At 48.6% G+C, this 24985-nt stretch overlaps 1 protein-coding gene across 1 annotated transcript; it reads right to left on the bottom strand.

The window, feature by feature from the left end:
- Window positions 1–5803: 5803 nt before the first annotated feature.
- On the bottom strand, window positions 5804–24916 carry LOC119440372 (phospholipid-transporting ATPase ABCA3). The gene is made up of 8 exons (XM_037705286.2): window positions 24842–24916; window positions 23509–23834; window positions 17089–17340; window positions 14179–14485; window positions 11655–11903; window positions 11017–11205; window positions 6596–6780; window positions 5804–5977 (listed from the first exon to the last, which is right to left on the bottom strand). The coding sequence occupies exons 1-8, from the start codon at window positions 24891–24893 to the stop codon at window positions 5804–5806; spliced, it is 1734 nt and encodes a 577-aa protein (XP_037561214.1). The 5' UTR covers window positions 24894–24916.
- Between the last annotated feature and the right edge of the window lie 69 nt (window positions 24917–24985).

The raw sequence follows: 24985 nt of genomic DNA, 5'->3' as shown, positions 1-24985 counted from the left end.
CACGTGCGCATTGGGAGCGACGTGTCAAGATTGCCCTTAGTCTAGCTTAACTGCATTTGCTTACTTTTGGTAGGCGTTCATTGAAGCAGACAACCAATTTGGAAAAACCGTAATTCTATATAAGCTCTCCATGTAACCTAACGATTGGTAAGTCATCCCATTGTGTTAGCTTCTCAAATTGGCGTTGCAACGTGACACACCTGACGCGCTTGTCTTCAAATTGTCGTATGCTTTTATTGTTTCAGGTGGGTTACACAGTGCTGGCCTCGCCTTTAAACAAACTTGGCGGAAGCTGAAACATCGTTTGTTTGTGCAAACGTTCAATGGTTTAGTGAAAGTCAAGGGTACCACACCAGCGGGGAGTGTTTTGCCGTGTGACTAGTTCAACAAATTAAAAACCTTCACAGAAAGTGCGTGCATTGCGTATTTACAGGACTGCTATTTCCTTTTGATTTATGCTGCCGTTAAGAGGAAGCTCTCGGGGTCTTCTATGTGAACACAGGGCAAATGAGAAATCGCTTTTTACGGCAACAACTGCACCAAATTTGGCGACGTTTGGTGCATTTAAAAGAAATAGTTTAAATGTAGTGACAGTTGGAAGCGGATGTTTGACTTAGAGTGCTCATGTTTTCTTAAAAATTGTTGAAAGACTGCTGCAAACTTTCCGAAATAGAAACTATCAAACTGTCAAGTTTCCAGCTCTACAACTCAGCAATGAAAAATGATATCAGATTTCTATTAATTGCATGTAATGGTAAATCTAAAGCGGTCGCAGTTGATGTTGTTATGCATGGCAATTATGTACGCCACTAATATGTGAGTAGGGCGCTTGCAAAATTCCTTGTAACCATGGTAACAAATCCAACTAATAGTTAAAATATTATACTAAAGTTGTCCGCTTTGGTTGTTCTAACGGATACACTTTACATGACTACGATATCTGTTCTTGGTGCGGAGTTACGGTTTGTAAACTTCGTTTTTTATTTTCCTCAAGCTTACCAATTTTCGGTAATTATTGTAAATAAGTTCAGGCCCTAAATCAACATTATCCTCCAGTAGTGACTTGAATTTAGGTTTATCTCCCTAACATAACAAATTTCATTAACCCTTTAACTGGTAGCTCAACAATATTGTTGACTTAACAAAAGCACCTGCAAAAACTAGACAATTCCAAATATTAGTTTATGTCTTTCAATTTACCTTCATTTATGTACCTGCTCAACAGTGGCATTAAATAAAATGTCGAGCGTGAGCATCAGCTGATGTATCGGTGACAAAACCTGAAGGCTTTGTAGTTATCTTCTTAGCGCATGTGGGGGTCATATTCTCGTCAATGCGATTTTTTCCTTCCTTTTTTAAGCAAGCTCTTATTTCTTAACTCCATATAGGTACAGCTCAAGAACACACATTGACCTTGCCAAAGGAAGTGCCAGGGACCAGTTTGGGAGCATACATTTACCTTTCACCACCTGGTCAACAATAATTTTGACCTGCTGTATATCGCTTAGTTTTTAGAGAAACCGTTCAATATTTCAATTCGTATGTATTTGAGCAAAATAAAGAAGAACTAAACCAATAAAATCATTCTAGGTCGTGTTTCTTATCTTGCCAGTTAAAGGGTTAAAATCGACCAAATGGTTATCTTAGGAAAGCATTTCTCCGTTTTACATGTATTTGTATTGGTGGAATCTGAATTGGGCTCTAGCAAGTGCTTATAGCGTACAAGACCTCCAGTAAAAGTGACAGTAGTGCCTGCTAGGTATTCTAACTCTAATCGTTTCTTTAATTTCCCGCTACAACGTTTGCCCACCATAACAGCGAAATCTGTCTTCGAAGACATTCGGAGGAAATGCTGCCGTACATACTAGCACACCCTAACAAAGCCGAATAAAAGGGCTCGAGGAATGGCACACGGGTGTTCCAAGTAGCAAGGTGGCAATCCTTTCGCATTTGGGCTTTCAACCACATCCGGGCTTTTAGAGAAATATTTTATTTTTAATTACTATTTAAAAATTTTTAAATTACCGTCGGCGTCGCCGTCGCCGACGCCGTGAGGTTCTGTATACGAAAGAATTTTCGCACTCGGAGTGGACAAACAGGGCACATGAAGTGATAATCACTTATGTGTTGTTCATATTGATGCTACGCTAAACAGACACTTTTCTTTTAAAAAATGAACCAATGGATATAGAAATTCACGCCTTGGGTGACGCATATCTATGTTAACGATTGCATGTAAATGCTGTTTATCTGCCATACGCTCTAGCGGTCAACATTTCTGCAGTATTCAGGCGGTCACACCGACTTAAGTATAAGGCGCATTCCTTTATATTTATCAGTCATGATGAATAAGTTTTTTAGGTGTTGTATACTATATTTATATATACGCCCATGAAGAGACAGGAAGAGAGTGGAGTGGATCAGAGAGCAAACGGGGATAACCGATATTCTAGTTAACATTAAGAGGAAAAAATGGAGTCGGGCAGGCCATGTAATGCGTAAGATGGATAACCGGTGGCCAAATAGAGTTACAGAATGGCTACCAAGAGAAGGGAAGCGCAGTCGAGGACGGCCGAAAACTAGGTTGGGTGACGACGTTAGGAAACTTGCAAGCGCAAGTTGGAATCGGCAAGCGCAAGACAGGGTTAATTAGCGATCACAGGGAGAGGCCTTCATCCTGCAGTGGACGTAAATATAGGCTGATGATGATACTATATGTCTGCATTTTAATTGAAGAAATGTCTAAGTTATATTTGATTGAGACCTCAAGAGGTGTCCCCCCACACACACACACAAAAGTTACACGGTAACACGCTTACATTTTTTTGCCCAGAATTAAGGATGTTTTCTTATCAACATGTGCGGTTACAAGAGATGGGCGTGAAGAAATAATCGGTAGAACAAAACGGTTACTCTTTAACAGACTGGAAATTGCACTACTAATGGTGTTCCTTACAGTGACGCTTCCAGGGCAACCTAGGGGTCAGGTGGAATACTCATTGGATAACTACTGAAATATTTAGCCATATTAGTCATAGGCGTTTCTTCGTCTGTGTATGGTAGGTATAGAACACAGTGGTTGATAAAATACGGCGAAAACTATTCACTTTATGATAAATAATTCACAGAAATTGGCAGCCTTTGCAAGAAATGCAGAGCCAAAAACGTCTTGGAGCTGCCTTTCTGAGCACAATCACAAGAACTCGCATTAATATTCTTATGCGAGAAAATGCCCTCCCACAAAAAACAAAACACAAAAACAAAAACGCGCGCGTACTACTGAACGAAAAGGATTTCCGAGGTTGATTCCGCGTGCTAATTTATTCAAATTGTTAGGAAAGTTTACTGGCATAAAGACAGGTGACGGTAGTGTAATTTTGTCTTCTCGAAAAGAACTTACTTTTCCACAAGATACGCTGACACAATATTAGCCGAATGTTGGTGTGTCATGTTAACACGCGGGTGCATTAAACGGCGCACACAACCCGCGCGTAGCAGAACTCGCTATGTATACAGATGCTGGCATAGTACCCGCTGTGCGGGCTTGGCACGGAAAATTTGCGCATAGGTCAAGCAATGGTCGAAGGTAGCGCTTTTTTCTTATGTTTCTGCTTCATCCATGACAAGCGCAGTTGTGGACTCTTTACGGAGCAATGCCAACGCATGTGTTCGACGAAACTCAGGATTCTTAACTTTGGAGGAAAACCGCAGGGTAAACGTCGAAGACACGCTGTGGCAATAAAAGGCGTTTATTATTGCGATAGGAAATATATGGACACTTCAACCGTATTTCTGCCGTCGGCCGTCGCCGACGCCGTGAGGTTCTGTATAAAGTCCAAGGGCGATAAAATCGTCGCCGCGCGCCGTATGCGCGAGCGAAAGCGCGCGGGGGACGCGCGCTATCACGGAGAGTGAGCGCACGGCGGAAAGCAAACGCGACCGTCGCGCGAAAGACCATGGGGGTATGGGAGGGAGGGACGCGGGGCGACGCTGTGCTTCGGCACCAAAGGCGCATCTTGCAGCCGGGCGAAAGGGGAACTTGCCACTCAATCTCCCACGCGAAACCAAGAAAGCGGGAAGGCAGCGCGAGAGGGAGTGGGGGCGCAGCTTCTACTCTGGCAACAACTGCGCTCGCACTTTTCCCGACTGTGGCGGTCGCCCGCACCGTCTCTTATCTCCACACGGCTCTGACCTTTGTGTGCGCTGTGCATTCGCCGCTCAGTTTCCATTGAAGTGATAGACCGCACGAACCTTCGCCCGCTGCGTCGGCTGCGTTTGCTGGGCCGCTATTTTGTAGCGATGCCTTTAAAGTAATAATACCTAGTGGTCAGAGCGACGGTCCGCTCGCGTTATCAACGTTGATGTCGGACCGTCGCTCTGACCAATGACAAAGCGCGATAAGCGCGAAAAGACATTGCTACTTTAAAGGCATCGATACAAAATACCGGCCCTGCCAGAGTTTTTACAGTCGTTGTCTGCAGCCCACGGTGTTAGAAGTAGCTGCGGCCATTCAGTGTGATCTATTCATGTTTGCTTGTGCGCGCTGACACCACGCTTGTTAATTCAGTTAGTAAGCGAATGTGTCTAAGTTTATGCAGCCGATAAAACTACTATCTCTACTCCGAATACTAATTTGCTATCGCAGTTGATGCTTCGCCTTACGGGCGAAACTGCGACATTTTCTTTGCCCCACGCTTTTTCTTCGTGCTAGGGTGCATTCACACATGCGATTAACAGAGTTATTCCTCCTCTGCACGCGCCCATTATTACAAAAGGCTTCCGTCGTAGTTCATGGTTGCTTTCGGTGCAGCATGCAGAACGCAAAAAAAAAATAAAGACTAAGAAGAAATCAGCAGAAACGCACTTTCCGGAAGAACCGCGTTTTTGTTTCACGCCAACTTGGGTTACTGGCTGTGTGCTACTGAGTATGTGCCGTTCTTCAACTAACTGAAAGTGCGTTAAGTGTCCTGAGTACGCTAATCGCATTAAACGGTTGTGTTCCGGTACAGATAACGGCCCAGATACCATGAAAGTATGTAAGCTATCCTAGGAACCTTAATCGCATTAAAGCTATTAGGTACCGGCACAGATGCTGCAACATGCGTGAAGTAATAAAAGAATGGAAACCGCACTAAGAAAAAAAAGCCCAGGATGGGTAGAATGTGCGGAGACCTGTCTATGTTCAACCCGATAATATAGTTTTTTTTTATTCGTACGTGTTGTATATAACTGTTTGTTGCTGAGTAGTGTGTTCATACTTTTTGCTGTGGAAAAGAAAATGGGCAAATTGAAAAGAAACAACTGAACGGGAAAGGACGTTCTTTCCCATCCGGTCGTTTCTTTCATGTTGTCGCATCTTTTGCACGGCAAGTAGTGTGATGCGTTTGCTGCGCTGAAAGCTGCCAATAACTCGAAATTTCAGCTCACCAAGATCAGCATTAGTAAACTCAGTCTGAGAACATGCACCTCCTTCCGATCACCGCACCCGCGACCTTCTGTGCAAATCTGCGCTCTCGTATGGATCGTAGTAGCCCTCGCCGTCTTTGGCTTTTGCTTGGGAGTTGGTGCTGGGAAAGCTGAGTTCAGGCTCAGCGCAACTTCACAATGCATACACCGCAGACGCAGAAGTATGAAACAAAAGAAAAACGAAAAGAAAGCAAAAGCTTCGTTCAGCTGTCGCGCTCCAACGGACGAGGTTGCACTGGACGTAAAGACCAGCAGCTGTATGAGTCACTCGTATAACAGGCATTAGAAACCCAGAAATGTGTTAATTTTTATTCGAAACAGTTAACGTGAAAGAAAATTAACATCTCTGATTCATGTCGTATTGTTGTTGGCGAGAGGTGCTTGCCTTGCTGACATGGAAGAGGTCTATTGCAACCATCTGATCCCTTGGCTCGGCCTCGAAGTTCTGGTTCTCGTTCGCCGTCCTCGTGGGTGCCTTGACGAACGTCATACCGGGCAACCAATAATCCACCTGCGCAGTGCAGTGAAATGCAATGAAAATTCTGGCGGAACTCATTGCGATTTTTTAAAATTTATGCAAGGTTGTGCGTCTATTTATTGTACGTGCAGAACACCGAGTAATGCAGTCTGTAAATGCAATGCAATTTATACAGCGTGAGCAGTTAAAGATCGCCTAATAGCGCTGTACTGCTGACGCGTTGTTCCTTATTATGGTGCTAATCGTTAGTACATTCAGCAAATATACCGTGGACAAACATTCTCGAATAGTGGTTTGCTTGGTAAACATTCAGTGGGAGGACTCGCAGAATACGGTAAAAATCATGCCATCACACCGCTGCACGTTCACTTTTTTCTGAGTGTCACACGTTGTACAATTCACAACCGCGCGGCTCCAGCGCTCGACAACCTTTACGCTGTGCTATTAGCTGCTCACGCAATGTAATCTCAACGCATCCCTCCCGCTCGCCTAGTTTGAGCCTTTCAAGTTCGTCGGGTTTTTACTAGAGAAAACGTCGTATGCATGGTCATTATTCAGCTTTTAATGGTAGCACGAAAACCTGCACAAGACAAGACGAAAGAAAGCTTTGTCATTGTTCTGTGTTTCGTAATAAATTTGTAGGCCCAGCACCTGAAATGGGTAGAGGACCGGCTTGGAGATTCCCGGGCCGATGGGCATCACGTTGTCCAGGTACCAGACTGCAGCGACAATGAAGCAGTCGCACAGCAAGCCCACGAACACGATCTCGGCCAGCGTCACGTTGTCTGGCGTGGCAGCACGGTCGGCGAAGTTGGACCAGTTTGCTCCGAAAGTCACTGGAATGCGCGCAGAGTTCTCGAGTCGGACGCACGTCAGTGCGAAGTGATTTCAGGTGTTCTGTCGGTTCGACAGAAACCTTTAAATCAATAGGTGAACACAAATATGGCTTCAGATCTTAAGCGATTTCTCAGAAACGTTTAGCAACGTTGCGCTGCTTTCAAAGACAGATATAAGGAGTGTTTCACGAAATTCGGCCAAAATTTCTTCAAAAATAGGAAAAGCGAGATAACTAAAGGAATTCCTGTTGATTGTTTTTACCATAGAGGCATAACGGAATCTGACTGGAGTAATTACACAAGTGATTGAGCAAGTTAGACAAAATAAAATTTTAAGCATAAGAGACTTGCGTTTAATCTGAATTAAAGACAGGAAGCCCGCCAACCAAGGTGCTCAGAACAGTTTCAATAGAAATGACAAACAGTTACCGCGGTTAGTTTTTACAGCCTAATGAATTGCAGTAACATCAATCAAGTAAGGTGTTTGAATCAGTGCGCTCCTTCCTACATTTACTGTGTATATTTATCGACGCAGTTTATTACACAAGCTGAAGAAAGCAAAAATCTGCGTTTCGAATTTCGATAGAAATTGCGTACTTCTGGAAGTACGACTATCATACTATCGCAGACTATCGTCTGCTAACGCTCGGCCATGCCTGCCTGTGTAGGAATTAAAGGCTTGGCCGCACTTCTCAGTGTCGTAGCCATCGGGTCTCGCTAATTTCTATTACTTTTGAACAATCAACTAGCCTCGAACGACGCGAAACTTAAGGTCAGACCAGACGTACGATTGCCAGCGCGCGCTCACTCCTGACTGCTCTTGGCTAGACACCTTGGCAGACTTCGTTTCGTATCGAGTTATTGCGCTAAATGCGCCATTTGCATGTGGCTACTACCCGTTGATCAAGGTGGTGCAGCGTCCACCGCAAATAGCACGGCCACACTAGAGCGCGAGCGCGCACTCAAGGCCTGTCACGCACGTAGTCAGCCACTGCAGTTGCGTGTGGCTGCGTCTTCAGCGTATACCGTAGATACCGCGGCTGCCGCGACGACTGCGCTCGCTGAGCTCACTGCGGCTCGCTAAGGACAGCAGAGTGACAGCGTGCAGGAATGTGTGGGTGACGTGACTCCAGCGCGAACATCTGACGAACAGGACGTCTGCTTCTCGAGTTGCACACCTTGGATGTGTGTTACCATCATTGTGGAAGCTCGTTACGTTAGGAATCCTTTCAACGCGAGTCCGGAGTGCGGCATTCATCGCTTAGCCGGTGTGCACGCTGCCGACGTACTCGCACGAGCGAACATAAAGATGAAGACCTTCAGAAATGTTGTGATTGTCGTAGGGATAAGAGGGAAAGGAATGTGCTACTCATGTCACTCGGTGTGAGAATAACCGCGCGCCGCTATCTAGTAGATTGTAGCACAACAAAGGGATGAAGTCATCCCTAAGCTGAGGAACAGCCTCCAAGTTTGGCGCGTCGTAGGCGCCATAATTGGAAGCAGTGACGTCTATGTGAACAGCCAAAATCCAATTTGAACTGCGCTCCACGGTGACGTTCTGTCTATAGGCAGAGCGTTGTTGGCACGCTTCATCCGCCGTAGCCTTCGCAGTACAGTGCATCGAAGAAGGATTCGGAGCACCGCGAAGGGGATCACAGGCGATCTTTGATTGCCAATAACGACGCTTCTGCTAGACGCATTGAAGTACTTTTTGCTGCAGAGTATTTCGGAAATAGTATGTTTTAACGTAAAGTGCATTTGTCGACTTCAATAAAAAGCGGTTCACGACCACTTTAATGGCCATTCTCCCGCATACGGCTGCATTAAATTGTACGATACTTCTCACGCTTCTGAGTGGAGAACGGTAGCGTTTGCACTAATCCGACGTACTATACGAGTTTACAAGTGCTCAGGACAGGGAATAATTGTAGCCACTTCTCGGAATTGCAATGTGCAGTTTACATTATCGCACACGCTCCAAGGACGCAAGTGAGGGTGTACTACCGTCCTTGTGACTACGCTTTTAGGGGTGAAGCACCTTAGGGTCGAGCCTCGTCCCTCGTATTCCGTAGCTCCGGAAGCGGAACAGCTTTTCCGGTTCCGCTTCCGGAAGCCAGCTTCCGGCTTCCGGAGAACGCTTCCGGCGTTTTGCCCGAATGATGCCCCGGTGCTTCGCCCACTCATCATCATTCACTTCGTGGATATGCGGTGTTTCTCTTTCTCTCTCGTTCCCCACGCGCACTCTCTCTCTCTCTCTCGACCATAGCTAGGGGCGCTGCGGTGCACAAGGGCGTTCGTCCCGACGCGCGCTCTCTGTCTCTCTCATCCGTAGCTAGGGGCGCTGCGCTGCACAAGGGCGTTAATTCCCGACGCTCTCTCTCTCTCTCGTCCGTAGCTAGGGGCGTTGCGGTGCACAAGAGCGTTCGTTGCCGAGGCGCGCTCGCTTTCTCTCTCGTCCGTAGCTCTGGTTTACCCGAATGATTCCCCGGTGCTTCGCCCACTCATCATCATTCACGTCGTGGATATGCGGTGTTTTAGACATCATAGGTGCTCCAGATTATCGTGCACGTAATTATCTATAGTTATAATTATAATCTCAATTGCTTGTTGGCTTTCAAAAAGAACTCTACGGTTCTCACTTTCAACAGCGAAGCTGTTCTAGCTAACCGCAAAAAGTAGCACCTGCTGTCGGAAAACCTCACCGAGCTATGACCTCACTGCGTTGCCTAGCAACCACCTCGCGGAATGGCGTGTGCCTCGCCTCCCCTCCGTGCAGTGCACATGTTGCGTTGACATGGGACGTTAAGAGGGAAGGAGAGCATGCGCGTTGCGCGCTCAATGCTCTGGAGAGGGAAAGAGAAAATGAGAGCGAGATCGAGAAAGAAATTGTAGCAGCACCAACGAGGGAACGCGCAGTGCTGCTGCCGACGCCGCCAGCATTCCCCGTTTCCCGCGTTCGCGCCAGAGAAACGCGGCCGGCGTCGGCAGGAGCTCGGCAGGTTTCGACCAACCACGCCCCGGCAAGTGTGGAGGCGCAGCTTGGCTGTGACGTCACTGGGGAGATAAAGCTCGGAGCCGCCGTGACGGTGGCACAACTCTCGTTGACTCTGTGGCGAGTACATGTAGCCTTGACATGGGACGACCAAAGAAGATCCGGACACATGAAGCCGCTCATCTTGAAGTGCGCCGTGCGGCCAAGCGAGAATCTGCGCGTCGGCGGCGAGCCGATTCGGAATACCGTGCCTAGCAGCCGCTTAGCATTTCCTAGCAAAACTTACCCAAACCTAGTTTCGCTGTTTCAAGCCTTGCGCGGCCGAGTGCAAGCTCAAGCCTTTTTTTTTTTTTGCATGTGCCGCAGTATTAGGAAGAAGAAATTATTGTTGGGCTAGTTGCTCTTGCATTGCTGAAGAGTAAAATGAGCGCAACAAAATGACAACGCACACAGGAAAGGTTAAAGGTTTATCTTTGTCTTCCTATGTGCGTGGTCCTTTTGTTGCGCTTTACTTGTCTACAATGCAGCATTAGTAAGCCTGTCTCAGGCTACCGAGTCCGTTTTCAGAGGGTGCTCACAAGTTTGCGGGAGCATGCGCATGCAGCTGGAGGCCCTAAGAGCTCGATGCGACTCTCTTTAGTACCTTGTTTCGTGGTTACGAGTTTCGTTTACGCGAAAACCTGCCGTTGCTTTCGCAGTATCGGTAAGCTGGAACCGCAAGCTTTTCTAAAACGTGACTCCGCGGCAAACAGCCGTGCCAACGCCGACGTGTGGAAATCCGTATGAAGCGTACGAAGTGGCAAAATAATGCGTGCTTTTGCGGTATGTTCACGATACTGCAGACGCTATCAGCGGCGATCAGTGGGTTCCGCCGCTCGTGATGCGGACGGAACCTTTGTACGAACGCCGATGCCAGCCTATGTGCCCGAAGGTTCCCTAGTGATGTACGGAGGGCAACGCCACTTGTTGGTTTTGCAACGATCCAAGTTAAGTGTCGCGTGACCCTCATTGATGAAATCACGCGCGGCATTGTGACGCGAGTTCCTAACCGACAACAATGTACTTCCGTGCAAGTGGGTGCCAAAACAGACACCCGTGCTGCGTCGCCGCGTGTCGAAACACTTCAGAAATCGCACTGTGCGATTCCGGCTGCATACGTAACAATAATTTAGGAACTTACGAGAAGTGTTGCCTGCTCAGGGCCTCAGATAGTTGCGATAGCGGCGCGTGAAGATGCTGCTCACCAAACTTCTCAAAGCGCTCGAGCACGCGGAAGCTCCAGTGCAGACTCATGCCGGGGAAGACGGCCGTCGCCAGCTTGTGGCTGCGCTTGATGAAGTGGTAGCCCTGGCCACCGGCATTCTCGAGCGCCAGGAACGGCATGAGGCAGCTGAAGGTCCAGTACAACAGGGCAGCGGCTACCGCTGTGTGTGCTGCGGCGTAACAATGCGAGAGTGGCTCAACAAGAAGGGGGCGACGATCGCAAAATCTTACAGGTTCTTCTTAAGTACATTTCTACTTTTGACAGATTGCCGTATAAGTGCCAGGCGTGCTCTGGCGCCATACAAAGCTTTCCTGCGGTCCATCATAGTCGAGATCTTTTCTTCACCGAGTACCCCTTCCTGTGTAGGTACTCGCCGTGCTGAATCAGGGGCGTGGCTACGGAGTACTGCCGCTGAACTCAAGGTGGCAGCATGGGTGTCCCGATTCTGCCACCGCAGTATTCAGAGATGCGAAATGTAAAAAAAAAATGTCCGGAATGCAAGAAATGAAAAAGCTACCCTGACTCAACAGGATTAACTTATCCAGGTAAATACAGTAGGCTAGTCTGAAACCGGTACAAGTAGGCGAAGTAGGGAGCCTGCCTGGGAGTTAGACTCACGGCTGGAGAAGAACATGGAGAGTAGCGTGGCGTGCATGATACACGAGCTGCAGAAGCACATCAGTATGCAGAACAGTAGCAGCGGGTCGCTGAACTGGATGAAGGCCCGTCCTTCCTCGTTCCTCTTGACACACAGGAACAGCAGCATCAGGGTCACGATAACCAGGTGCATGAAGAAGCCGCTGATGTAGTGGCTCACCCAGTAAACCCAGTCGTTGAGGCCCACCACACGCAGCATCTCTTTCACACCTGAACGGAAAGGTGGCAGTTATGTTTTGTTGAAGAACTAGCTTCGCGAAAGGAAAATGAAATACCCTGGAAGCGAGAGGACACTGATCGGATACACTGGCGAAGTTGCAAACTTGCAAGTTTTCTTCGCGTAGTGGAAACCAGTATGCTACATAAACCTCCTTTTTTCCGCGGCAATGGAGGAATTTCTTATCGTTGACTCGTTTACTGCACGTCCAAGCTTTGTTTCTGTCTGATGCCATATACGCACTGTAAATACTTTCGCGTAAATTACACTTAGATCGGATAATGTTACTGTTTCAGATAATTGTTTATTTCCCGCTCCACTCTGTTTATCGCAGAGCTGTCGCAATGATAAGGCATCCGTGGAGCTATTGCGAGGAAGTGCACTACCTCAAATGCTTCACATGGGATTACAGCGATAAATCATGCTCCTAACGACTCCGAAAAGCGCTGTCGGGGCACTAGTACATCAGAAAATGCCAGTATTTTTTTTACAGCGACGCTCTCAATGGCTAGGGTCCCGGGATTTCTTCGTGGCGGAACGTCGACAGAAATCAATGGCGGGCCGATACCGGCGGCATTTCAGCGCAGAGAAATAGCTCATACCCTTGTAAGGCAGAGGCTACAAGCAGTGACTCACCAATGTTCATACTCCCGTAAACAAACAAACATATAATGGCTCATACCACCGTAAGGCAAAGGCTACAAGCCCTCAGCTAAGTGAAGCGAGCAGTGCACACGTTCTTTGAAATAACGCATACAACATACATAACAGCATACGTTTCAATAAAGAACAAGCTCAAACCAGGCATCCGAACCACATAATTGATAACGCGCTCCTGATAACAATGCGAAGCAAGTAGAGCTCCCCGCATACGCTTCTCGGTATAGATTACTATTGCGCAAGCTGCCGCGGCGACGGCAGCTTGCGACGCGGGGAGTGACGTCCCTAGCCTTTCGTATATGAAACAACCAGCCTAGCAACAGATTTCGATGTCGTTGCAGGACCGCTAAGGGCGGCGGTCGTTTTCAAGATTGCCATTACTACCATTACTCTAAAGTAGCATTACTACCATTACTCTAAAGCCATAAAGCTTTGCATCTCGCCTCAACTGCTGTAGTGTTAGTTTTCAACAGCTTCTTTGGACATCCACTTTCGTAGGGCAGGGATTAAGAGTGAATTTTTTGTTCAATCAAGATTCTCATTCATTTGACAAGAAAATTTAGTGTTTGTTTTTTGTAATTGGAGAAGAAACACCGCACATCCGCCGAATTTCATCCCAGAACTTGGCGCTGGCACGTTAGTGTGACATCCTGATTTTTTTTTATTTAGGCCGCTTGGTAAAGTTTTCAAAACTTGTAGAATTTAGTATTTTCTTCTTTAGAGTGCAATGTACTAAGTTTTTACAGATAAACATGTACCTAGCCCTGAACAGATTCCATAAAATTCAATGAAGGCACGGCGACTTGTTGTAAGAACTTGAAAGCGGCGTTCGCCACCTGTTCTTCGTTCTCCCTTCAGAGCTTCGCAAAGCAAGGGAGATGAAGCCGGGGTCTTTAGAGGCGTAGTTCATGTTAAACTACAATAGATGGTGCTAGATTGAAACCAAAATTCTCAAGTGCAATCGATAGTGGGCTCCATCTTTTATATGCAGAGACTGATTCACCCTCCCTATTAGTGAGCTAACATACCTTCTTTAGAATTCCGCACAAGGGCCAGTAATTTGGGCTTCCTACACAACCGTCTTCCAGGGAATATGGAAGTAAGCATGGCAAATTGTGCACGACCCCAGACTGCTAGGACAACTATATATAGCCATACGCATAGAAGAGCACATTTTCTCAAGGCCGAACGCACGTAAATAAAGCTTTTTTCAGAAAACAATGTGAGACTGTGACGCTTTACCCTCCAGTGATTTTGATGCAAATTGCATCGTACACGAGTTCACGCGGCTCTATTGGGATTGTAGAATATATCATATGTCTTGCATATGTCTTGCATTCAGCGTGTTACTACCATGTCCCCTCCTACATGTACCACATGATGGCCTGGTGCGAAGTATCGATAAACAAACAAACAACCAAACAAACAAACAAATAAATAAGTGGGGTGAAGCTTTTTCGCTTACGCAAGTTGGGTGACAATCTGTCCAGATGCTATTAGAAATAACGACGATAGTAATGTTGATATCATCATCGTCATGTAGCCGAGGAAATAGCTTCGAGGTGAGTCCCCTTTGGAAATACGAAGGCGAGGCATTTCGTAACGCACCAGTCGCCTTCTCATCGCTGAGTCGGGCAACGAAGACGGCGAAGGGAACCAGCATGCCGACGCAGAAACGCGTCAGCACGAGCGCGTAGTTCTTGGTGTCCTTGTGCTCGATGTGGGCCGGGTACGGGAAGCGCTGCAGCTGCACGCGCTGCAGCCGGCTCATGGTGCGGTTGTGCAGCAGCGCCTGGTACTCGAGGTGCAGCTGCTGCAGCGCACCCATGATTGGCAGCAGCGTGTTCATCTCGGGAAATCGCCCTTCCAACGACGGTCCCTCGGGCTGCGACAAAAGGCGCTGAGGATAGTTGACCTGCGAGTCACGAGAAACGGCGCACGCTTGGTGAGGGAAGTTCTAGGATGGTTCACGGACCGATTTCCGGAGGGTCGTACGTCATGGGATTTCCGGCAAGATTTAGATTTCTTTGAGAAATTAACTGAATGCAAGCACGACTACCTCCTTCAAAAGTGTAATTGACTAAAGTCAATATTTGCATCCCCAGGTACTTTCCTTATAAAGTAATTGGTGATTTCAATGTTACTTTCCTCCCAACATGTAATAAATAGAAGGAAGTGGCCTGGTTCCTTCAGTGCCCGTTCTGAAACCCTTTACACGTTGCTTTCACAAACTGCTTGCGCTTCAAAATGTTTTTTGGCCATCTTGCCTGGTGTTTCTTTAAGAATACATTAGCAATGAGGCTGAAAACTCGCTCGATGTGCGCGCCGGAGTGAATGTCGGTGATGTAACGTACGAACACCCGTGGGCCTAAGATTGTGGTTACTCATTGTTGCGATGCTAGTGTCTGTATCCTCTATGACACGCAGCACTTCATTGTTGCTGAGGCTCGGAGGTGGAGGTCAACGTTAGGCCGATGAAACGCGGGAACATTTGTTCGTAGGTTATTCCCTGGCGTCAACGTCTCAAGTGACCAGCGCTATAGCTTAGCCGTATCAGCGTCGGCTCAATGCGGTGGCCAACATGTGGTGGAGCGTTAAGAAGTTAAGATGAAGAAAGCAGGCGAATGCGCTTGTCCTTAGCCTCCTAGCAGCTCTGCACTCAATTGCTCGAATCAAATCAGCGTTCGCGGATAGAAAGCGTCGCCAATAAGAAAGAAAGCGTCGCCAATAACCGCGCGCGCTAAATTTGTTTATAAGAAAGACTTGTTTACATTATTCCGATCAGAAGCAATGCTGGCAGGAGACTGATATTTCATCGTAACGCACAAAGGAACTGGTTGTTACAGCTAGGTATGCTGTTAGACAATCTCGTAAAGGACGCAAAGTACACAAATGAAAAAAAAGAAAAAAAAAACAAGGAAAGAACAAACACTGCATTTGAAAGTGAACCTAAACGGGATCTATGCAGTACGATGCACCAATTCATCATTACCGAAATATATATAAGCGATGGCATCAACTGGGAAACCGTATGTATGTATAGTCGCAGGGTGGTTCCCGTTTATCGGTTCGTACACTGTCGCCTGTATTACAATATTTCCTGGACATTACCAGATGTAGAATGTCACACCACTTCTAACGCAATGTTAAGTATGAGATTTTAATTAGAGACACGAGGAAATGTACGCAGTCTGGAAAATATGGCGCACTTGTACCACGATGCCTTACCCATCACGAAGAGACAGGGAACCGTGGGTTGTACACAAACCTCGCCTGAATTCGAAAAAAAAAATCTGTGCTTTACACTGCTTTCGCTTCTTGACAGCCTGACCCGAAATACACACAATCTTCTTACATTAGTATTTTTCTTAAGAACTTTAGTCCATCCGGATGCCAGACATATAATTAGCGAAGACGGCCAGCCGATGGCAAAGCGAACTTACGAAAGAAAAGCTTTGTCTATCTGGCCCCTAGCTGTATATGTTTGTTTGTAGATGTCGCGAGCTTAGTAAAACCCATACCTCCCTTTGTATAATAGATGTTATCAATGACAGCATCAGCCTAACTTTTGTATTTTTCCTTGTGTTTTTCTTTGCAAACGTTTGTGTGCCATATTTTGCTGCTGCGAAGATGTATTTTAAGGTGGCTGGGGAGTGGGACGGGGCGGGGGGTCGTCGAGGTGTAGAGGTATGTGTAATCGGCAGTCGCGCACAATGCGTCGGAAGGAGTGTAGGGAGGTGGAGGGGCGTTGGCTGGTTGAAAATCGCGACGGCGGGCAACGAAAGGTTAAAAATGCCGCTAAAACGAATCCTCAGCGAAGAAGAGTAGGCAATGCGATGTCGTGTACGTACCGAAAGGCCTCGACAATGTTATACTGCCACGTAAGTTCCTTTATTATACGCAAATTATCTGTTCGCCCATTAGATCTTCTAGCTATTGTGTCAGAGCGATCGATGGGCTGAAGTCTTCTATTCCTTTCGGAACGTGGCAGTCTCCGGCTATTCCCCCCAAAAAGTTCAGACTTTTCGGCACATTAACGCATCTGTAATGTGTACCGTAGCTTCACTTAGACCTGGTGAGTTTTCGGGGTTTTGTGACGTCGCCTGACAGAAAGGCGAGTGAGCGCAGCCTAAAAACTTGGTCAATAGCGGAAGGCTAATGGCAGAAAAGTGTGGAATCAGAAATAAATGCTTTTCTTTCGTTCGGTCCATTCATGCATAATCTGTGCATAGTACGACAAATGTATGACCGATCGTGGAGGGCTGATTGCAGAAATAGAACCGAAACAGCTTGGAATCATGCCCTCTGTCGTGATACATAAAGTTATATAGGTTTATACCAGAACATGCAGATTTTCATTTCGCAACCGTGGTTTGATCATAAAAGATAATAGACACTGGGCATTTGGGGCACATGCTTTCTTTAACAGGGATCAATCAATCAGTCAATCAATCGATTTTATCGGTATTCAGTTCTGCGTTTCTTCAAACCGTGAACTGAAATCATTTCAACACTCACTCGCGCGTCGAATGGCAGGCGGCCTCCAAAGAAGTTGACGTGCAGGCTGTCCGGCACGCCGTCCCTGTCGCCTGGAGCCACGTCCGAGTAGAGCAGCGCCACCGTGTGTACGGGTGTACCGTTCTGTAGGCGCATCGCTGCGATGAGCTCCTTCTCGGACACGAAACCCGCAAAGTTTACCACGCGCAGCTCCGCCATGGCATCGTGCGTCAGCCTCGCCAGGTACCTGTTGGCCACAGGTGCAAAGAACACCTGCGCGCCGGTGGACAAAGTCGAGATTATTAGACCACGAACCACGTCACAAAAAAATGTTACGCAGATACGACGCTATATGAGAAGTATTTTCTCTTAAGGATACTGCGCGCTCTTATTGTTTATTGTGAGTACCTGATGACGCCGAAGATGTCTCCTTCATCCCAACTCGTGTCTAGAGGCGCATTTCGCCATCGTCGTCGCCGTGAGGTTCCGTATAAAGTCCACGGGCTATAAAATCGTCGCAGCGTGAGCGACGATTTCATGGGCGAGTGAAAGGACGCGACGATGAACCAGTGAGCCGCCAATCGCAGCTCGCGCGCGCAAGAGCGAGAAGCGGGAAGGATGCGCGCCGTCTTCCAGTCGCGCACAATGCGTCGGAAGGAGTGTAGGGAGGTGGAGGGGCCACGCATTACTTCGGCCGCGCGCTCCCGCCGGGCCGGGAGGCTCCGAGGGGAGGTGGGGGGGAGGGGGCGTTCTGCGCCGCGAGCGCCCTCCCGCGCGGATATATCTTGAAAGCCATATGCAAGGGGGGGGGGGGGGGGGGGGTCGAGTCCGCCCTCCCTGTGTTTTCGCGGCTAACATCGCATAGATGCTAGCGCCGGCACGAAGCTCAATTCGCTCGCTGCTGCAGCCGCGCTGACTCACTCCAGTGTTTTTACAGCGAGTTTCCGCGATCATCGAGTGCGATGCGTTTATGTTTGCTTTTGCGCGTGTGATACCTTGCTTGTTAATTTAGTTAGTGTGCCTATGTTTTCAAGTTCATACGGCCGATAAACTATTCTTACATTGTATAGATGTCCACTAATTTGCTATCGCAATCGATGCTTCGCCTTTCGGACGAAACTCCGACTTTTTTCTACGCGTTCTGACGCCGAACTTCAAAGCATGGTCGTGTTGTGCGGCTGTTGCACGACTGCAATTCATTCATTAATTAATTAATTAATTAATTAATTAATTAATTAATTCATTCATTCATTCCTCCATTCATTCGATTGCAGTCTCACGCAAGCATGAGAGCGAGACGCGCGGCTCTGCGTGAACATGTCGCGAGCGTACGCCTCGCTTTATTCGATCATAATATCGGGCCCCATTAACAAAGCCGTCATCCGCGCCATTCCATCACCGTCACGACACCGGGTTTTCTGAAGAATAAAGCCTTTCTTCGCCGGTCTTTTTCTTGTGAGGGGAGGCGATGGCCGGCTGCTGGCCGAAACATAATTAAGGCTCGAAAACAATTAATAACGAGCTTTATTACAAGCCATGGCGCCTCCAAGAACGCGACTAGACACGAAGAAAGTCAACACGCGCACCGCACTCTCGCGCACACTTCTCACGCCTAGGCTTGGCTTCGGGGCTGGCTGTGTGCTGAGGCTGGTAGGTGGCGCTACTAGTCAGACTGCTTACATCCGGCCCCTCTTTGTTTGACCAAGTCCCTTTGGTCTAGCAAAGGGCACTGCTTGATGTCTTCACTGTGAGAATACTCCAAGCGCTCGGGTGGATGTTCTGGGAGTGGTGATCGCTGTAGGTGTGCTGAGCTATGGTGGGTGCTGAAGGCAGTTTTTGCTTGGTCTTCTTCACGCACACGAACCTGCCAGTAAGCAACTTTTAGGTCCAGGCAGGCAAAGTACCGTGAACCAGCAATATCATCCATCATGTCATCTGCATGCGGAAGTGGCTGCACAACACTCACAGTCATCTTATTTAGGGGCACATAGTTGACACAAAGGCGCTAGTTACTGCCTCTGCTAAGAACTACTGCGGGGAATGGCCAAGGTCCTAAGGCTGGAAGAATGATGCTTTGGCGAAGGAGTGTGCTTGTCTGGGCCTCAAGAAAACGACGGTGTGCAGCTGAGTACTGGTAGGGAGATCGACTGTATGGAACGGCGTCAGGAAGAAGTCAATTGCATGTTCGAAAGCTTCGTACAAGCCCAAGTCATCCTCTCTATGAGCGAATACTTCAGCGTGTTTTGACAAAATGCTCGTAAGTTCCTGTTGTTGAGGCACTGGCAATTGGCTACCAAGCTGCGCAGCAGACAGGGATGGCTCAATGCGAACCTCAATTGTCGAGGAAGCAGCTCGGTTGGACGCAGAAGAGAGGCTGTAGATGTTTGAAACATCATTGTGGCAACGTAGTGCCAAAAACGGGGGCCCATCTGGTTGTGGCAGTGGCGACTGCTGTAGGCCTGCTGAGCTGTGGGGTCCAGGCACACAGTGACTGAAAGATGACCCTTGGATCATAACAGCATTTGACATTCGTGGCAGCAGTCGTTAATGGCATGGCACACTTGTGGCTGTTGGAGAATGACGAATTTCAGTTGGCAGGGGCGGCTGAAACACCAACTGTGCTTGGCTTGAGGAAAACCAGTCTTCACCCAATATAAGTGGCACAGCATTATTATCGAGGGCGGCTGCTTCGACCAAACCGGTGATAGGTCCAAAACAAATCTTCAAACAGGTGGCACCAGCTGGGGTTACTGATGTTCCTCCAACGACGACTAGAGGAGGTCTAGTCCCGGGCAGGAGGGGCAAAGCGCTGACCAGGCGACGTGAAACAAGCGTCACTTTAGATCCACTGTCTGGAAATGCGTCCACTTGGCCAATCCCAGCAATTGTGGCGTCGACAAGGGCACATTGAACTAGTGATCCATCAAGGGTCTCGGAAGGGCTGCTGTGGAGAGCTGGCGAAATATATGTTGTAGACGTTGTAGCAGTAGATGTAGACGGGCACTTGGATGCGAGATGTCCCTTTTGACGGCACTGAAAACACAGCTTCGGCCAAGTTCTGGCCAGAACGGTAGGTAGGAGCCCCATGCTTAGCCGAAATAGTGAGGTATCGAGCCTCTCGTTGGTCTAGTGGTAGGGCTGAAATGCGCTGTGGCCGGCCGGTTTTGTCTCACACGGCCTGGGTGTTCGTGTACTCTGTGCTACGTGGGGGTGCCTGTAGGCTTGGCGTTGATAATTTGGCGCTTGGATACTCTGTGCTCGAAGGGACGAATCGCTTAATGTTTGATCAAGCTGAGTTACAATATCCATATACGCTGCGACTGTCTCTGGGCGCTGCGCTGCTATTGTAGTGGCCAGGTTCGCGTCGGCGATGCCCTGAAGGGCGTACTCTATGCGCTGGGGATCGGTGAGGGTAACTGGGCATCCAGAGATTAGCTTAAACTTCGCCAGAGAGTAGCTGCAAAGGTTTTCTCCGTGCGCCTGCACGCGACAAGGGACTGCTTGTTGCCAGTGTAGCAAGGTTTGCTTGGCACTGAATTGATCTAGGAACGCTTGTCTGAAGGTTTCCCACGTTGGGCATTGACGACCGACGATGGCTTCCCTATCAGCGGCTGCTCCACGAAGTTTTCGCAGGGCAACGGCGAGTAGGGTTGAAGGTTCCCACAAAGCCAAGTTCGGCACGTTTCGGCCAGCAGCCGGCCCTCGCCGCCCCTCACAACTGGCGCATTCGACCCCGAACCATGCCTGAAACATTGCCTCTCGCCCGCCTCGTGAAGTGACTCGCCAGCCAACGCTCCTTCCTTTGTGCAGCTCCTGCCGCCCGAGTTCGTTCCAACTCTTCAACCCAGTGGGACGCAGAAATGCTGCCGTCTCCACTGTATGTAGGAAGCGATGCGGAGAGTTCTGAAAGAGTAGTGACTTGAACTGGGGCTGCAGCGCGTTGCGACACGTGAAGGAGCTGCTGAAGTAAACCCGTCAGCAACTCGGTAGTTTGGGCTGCGTCGAGTGTTGGCGGGAGTGGCGCAATGTTTCAACGCTGGGTAGACGCGGCGGAGTCTGGGGAAGGCAAAGGAGGCGTCGTTGGGCGGTTTTGGGCGATGTCGGCGATAAGGCGACTTATTATTTCTTCCTTCGACCCGGTAGCATCGAAGTTTCGGCGAGCCAACTCTTCACGGAGGTAATCCACTGTAAAGCCTGCGAGATCCGCCGGCGTCGCCTCACCCCTATTTACGAGCGGCATGGCGGTTGACAAAGCAGCACAAGAGTCACGAGAAACGATAAGGCGAGTAGGGCGAACCGTTTGGGCACTGTATAGGCAAGCTACTTCATCAGACGGGCAGGCGTCAGCGTCAACACGACGGTCGGCAAAACACAAAGAGCGAAGGCGCGAAATGGCTAAGACGAAGCGGGCGAGAGGCTGCGTCGGGCGGCAGGAGCTGCACAAAGGAAGGAGCGTTGGCTGGCGAGTCACTTCACGAGGCGGGCGAGAGGCAATGTTTCAGGCATGGTTCGGGGTCGAATGCGCCAGTTGTGAGGGGCGACGAGGGCCGGCTGCTGGCCGAAACGTGCCGAAACGTAATTATGGCTCGAGAACCATTAATAACGAGCTTTATTACAAGGCATGGCGCCTCCATTAACGCGACTAGACGCGACGAAAGTCAACACGCGCAGCGCACTCTCGCGCACACTTCTCACGCCTAGGCTTTGCTTCGGGGCTGGCTGTGTGCTGAGGCTGGTAGGTGGCGCTACTAGTCAGACTGCTTACATCCTAATAACGGGATGCTATCGAAGTTGGGAACACCGACGCACACCGATGGTGTCTCGTTTTTGACGAAAAGCGGGCAAAGAAATGCTCTCCTCGACGGTGGCGACGACGGCGCCGATGACGGCTATGTAAATCATGCAACCTCAGGCGCGTAGTTTTTGCCGGTGATATGGAGCGATACTGAAGGCAGCGCAGTGTCCCGTAGGGTCTCGATGCGGTGCCAGGGAAAAAGGATGGGGGCTGTTGGCGCGCTCTCACTTTTATACCTATATTGTTACTACGCGACAAGACCCACACGCGAAGCGCCTTGTCGTCGATGCTTGCATTAGGGAAAAAGTTGTAAGGTTCTTGTTCTCTGGTGCTATGTAGGCGTTAATGGCGAAATGGAAAGAGTATCGAGGTGGAGGACAATGGTTCAAATCCCACAATTGAACACTAAGCTATTCTGATTGTTGTGAGATTGAAGCTATCAGGCCGCACGCAGAACGTACGAGGAAAAACCAAGGAGGAATCCTGTAAACGGTTAGCATGAAAAAGTGTGTGCACGCGAACACGCAAGCAAGCACGGTAAAACCGCTAAAGTTATGGAATGGTAACTACGAGGACGTAGTCAAAACGACGTCGTCGCTTTGTACGCACGCAGTGAAATTAACGAAAGTACCCGTGGCTCCTTTGGAGAGAGTACCTTCTTGGAAAACAAAGGACTCCATTTACAAACCGTATGGAACCCCGATCAGAGCGACACACACGCGAAAGGACACCTTAAGAGTAGACATGCTTTCGTGATGTGCGTGGGAGGCTCTCCAGAGTGAGGTTAAACATGGGAAAAGCAGTTGAGGGTGCTCCTTAGCCCAGCCAAGACAATGATGTTGACGTAGGTTGGGGTGTATCAAAGACAAACGACAGTGTAAAATGACTCAGTGCTCGTGAAGCATATTGCGGATTGGTAAGCAACACGGCTGTTTGTTGTGTAGGTTATGTCGTGGAGTAAACAATGCTGATTGAGAGACACGCAATTTATTTTTTGAGGAGGGGGTGCAACCATCAAGTTTCGTGCAAAAATCACTAGAGAGAATTCTGGCACTTCAATTGTTCATCTACCATGATGGTTAATGCATGCATTTGTATGATCTTCGTGTTTTCTGCTCCAGACGTTCGTCTCGCATTGCATATTTTGCTTTGTGTGCTTTTACAGGTGATGTCGAAAACATGGCGCGTACGTCTTGCTTCCGGGTTTTGAAATTTCTTCCGGCACATTCCGCTAACAAAAACATAGCCTTCGAGGTCTGCTTCTCTTGCTCAGAGGAAGCCGTCTCTGCAGGAGTAAGTGGACTTGGACACTACCAACTGGCCTAAATTATGAAGCCATGCAATAGCATCGCTTCAAAACCAAGAACGCAACGGGCATTCTGCCCACATGTATAAAAACACCGGGAATTGTGGCATTCTAAACGCAACATTTTGTTGAACATGATCAGTCTGCAGTCACAAGGCCGTTTGAAGCCACATGAACGAAGTTTAGGCAAATTTCTATTAATCATCGTTCGCATACTGGTGGAACCGCCCGATTGTAGCTTCCGTAGACAATATCGCTACAGTCTCCTATAGTTATGTTTGTAGAGAACCGTGACCTAAAAGACCTTGAAACTGGCACAGAACACGAAGGGGTCTCCCACCTGAGTGACCTGCGCCATGTCGCGCTGCGTGTTCCAGTAGGAGTGGGTGTGGATGGGCCGGAAAAGGGTGTCACCCCTGCGCAGGAGCGGCTCGCGCACCACGGCGTCCTCCTGGATGCCCAACAGCAACACCACCATCAGCACAACCTCGAGCAGCGTGGTCGTGTAGTGGCGCAGCAGGCGCTTCAGGTAGATGTTCTTCCACAGCATCATCAGGAGCTGCCGCCACGGGGACGCGCCGCGGTAGAGCACTGGCGTTCCTACGGCTGAATCATCTCTGGCACCCGCTTTAGCGCCAGGCTCTTTCGGTGAGCCAACAATGGCACCTGCGATGGATGGCAGGAGAGACGCTCTGTCTCAATGAAGGCAAGCCATAGGAGAAAGATTGGTAAACTCGCTCGCTTTTTCATGTGCTTCATTAGCACACTGTCCTTCGTGAAGCGTTCTTTCAACATCCCCTCAGTAGTCATTTCACTAAGACTACAAGAACGTTTAACTTGTGGCATATGCGATTTCGCCAGATATTTCGTACCATGAATGATACCTGAATAGAATAAATGTTACGTCGAAGTACATAGCGCGTGCCTTTATCTTCATTTCGTACCGCTCCCATTATTTTTTGTTCGCGAATAAGAGCAGTGCGAGAAGTCTTTCTAGCCTTGGCAGCGTTGCCTGCTATGTATGAAATGGTGTATATAGGTTTACTCTAATTTCTGATAGGGCACGCTTATAACACAGAAGCATAGCAGCGCTTATCATTGGCGACATGCAAAACATCTATATCAAAGGTATACGCCTGCACGAGTGTCGAATGAAGATATCGTCGTACTCGATCTCAACACTTGTCTGCAATTCCAGACATCAGCGATGCGACTGCATTTGGAGACGAGCGAGACTAAAGGATCGAACGTGTCTAACTCTTATCGTGTGCGTGAGTGTTGGGGCGCTCGCTAAATCAAACAAGTTTTTTTTTATTTGTAACCTTTCTGGCATTGTCAAACCTTCCCTTCTCGACTTCCCTAAGACTCGAGACACGTGACAGTGCGCAAACTTAGCGCTCGCCGTAAAACTGAGTGACGTCCGTGCCAGCCGAAAAATTTACACGCGGAGAGATGGCTCTTAGCTGAGCTGTCTAAGAAGTCACCCGATGCATATCAACTGCATACGTCGAGTCGCGTAGTTTTTACCGGGCTCATTTATGATAACGAGGCGTCATTCTACGCCATGGTGTTGCGAAATCACCTCCACGGAACAATGCCATGTTGCATGTGCTAACGGAATTGCTAAATACGGCGTATTCTCAAACGTGGCGACTCTGTGGACGTTCACTTACCTTGGGTTGGCTGCGGAGCAGCTGCACCTGCTGTAGCGAAGCTTACGTGCATCGTGAACGTCGGGTCGAGTGTTCTAGAATGAGCCCATGAAGCAGCGCGTGAAGGGTCTCGAGCAAATACTTCGTTCTCTTCTGCGATGGCAC

Source organism: Dermacentor silvarum, chromosome 2 (genome assembly GCF_013339745.2).
Source record: "Dermacentor silvarum isolate Dsil-2018 chromosome 2, BIME_Dsil_1.4, whole genome shotgun sequence".
In the NCBI taxonomy this organism is placed as follows: Eukaryota; Metazoa; Arthropoda; class Arachnida; order Ixodida; family Ixodidae; genus Dermacentor; species Dermacentor silvarum.
The sequence above is the reverse complement of the archived record's forward strand: the minus strand, read 5'-3'. Positions and strand labels throughout refer to the sequence as shown.

Bases quoted from the DNA above. Each gene is read 5' to 3' on its own strand.
- LOC119440372 (XM_037705286.2), bottom strand. From the start codon at position 24,893: ATGCACGTAAGCTTCGCTACAGCAGGTGCAGCTGCTCCGCAGCCAACC. The intron at 14,486-17,088 runs GTGAGTGTTGAA...CGTGACTCGCAG, and splicing joins GCCTGCCATTCGACGCGCGA to GTCAACTATCCTCAGCGCCT. The intron at 5,978-6,595 runs GTGCTGGGCCTA...TGCACTGCGCAG, and splicing joins CGGTCCTCTACCCATTTCAG to GTGGATTATTGGTTGCCCGG.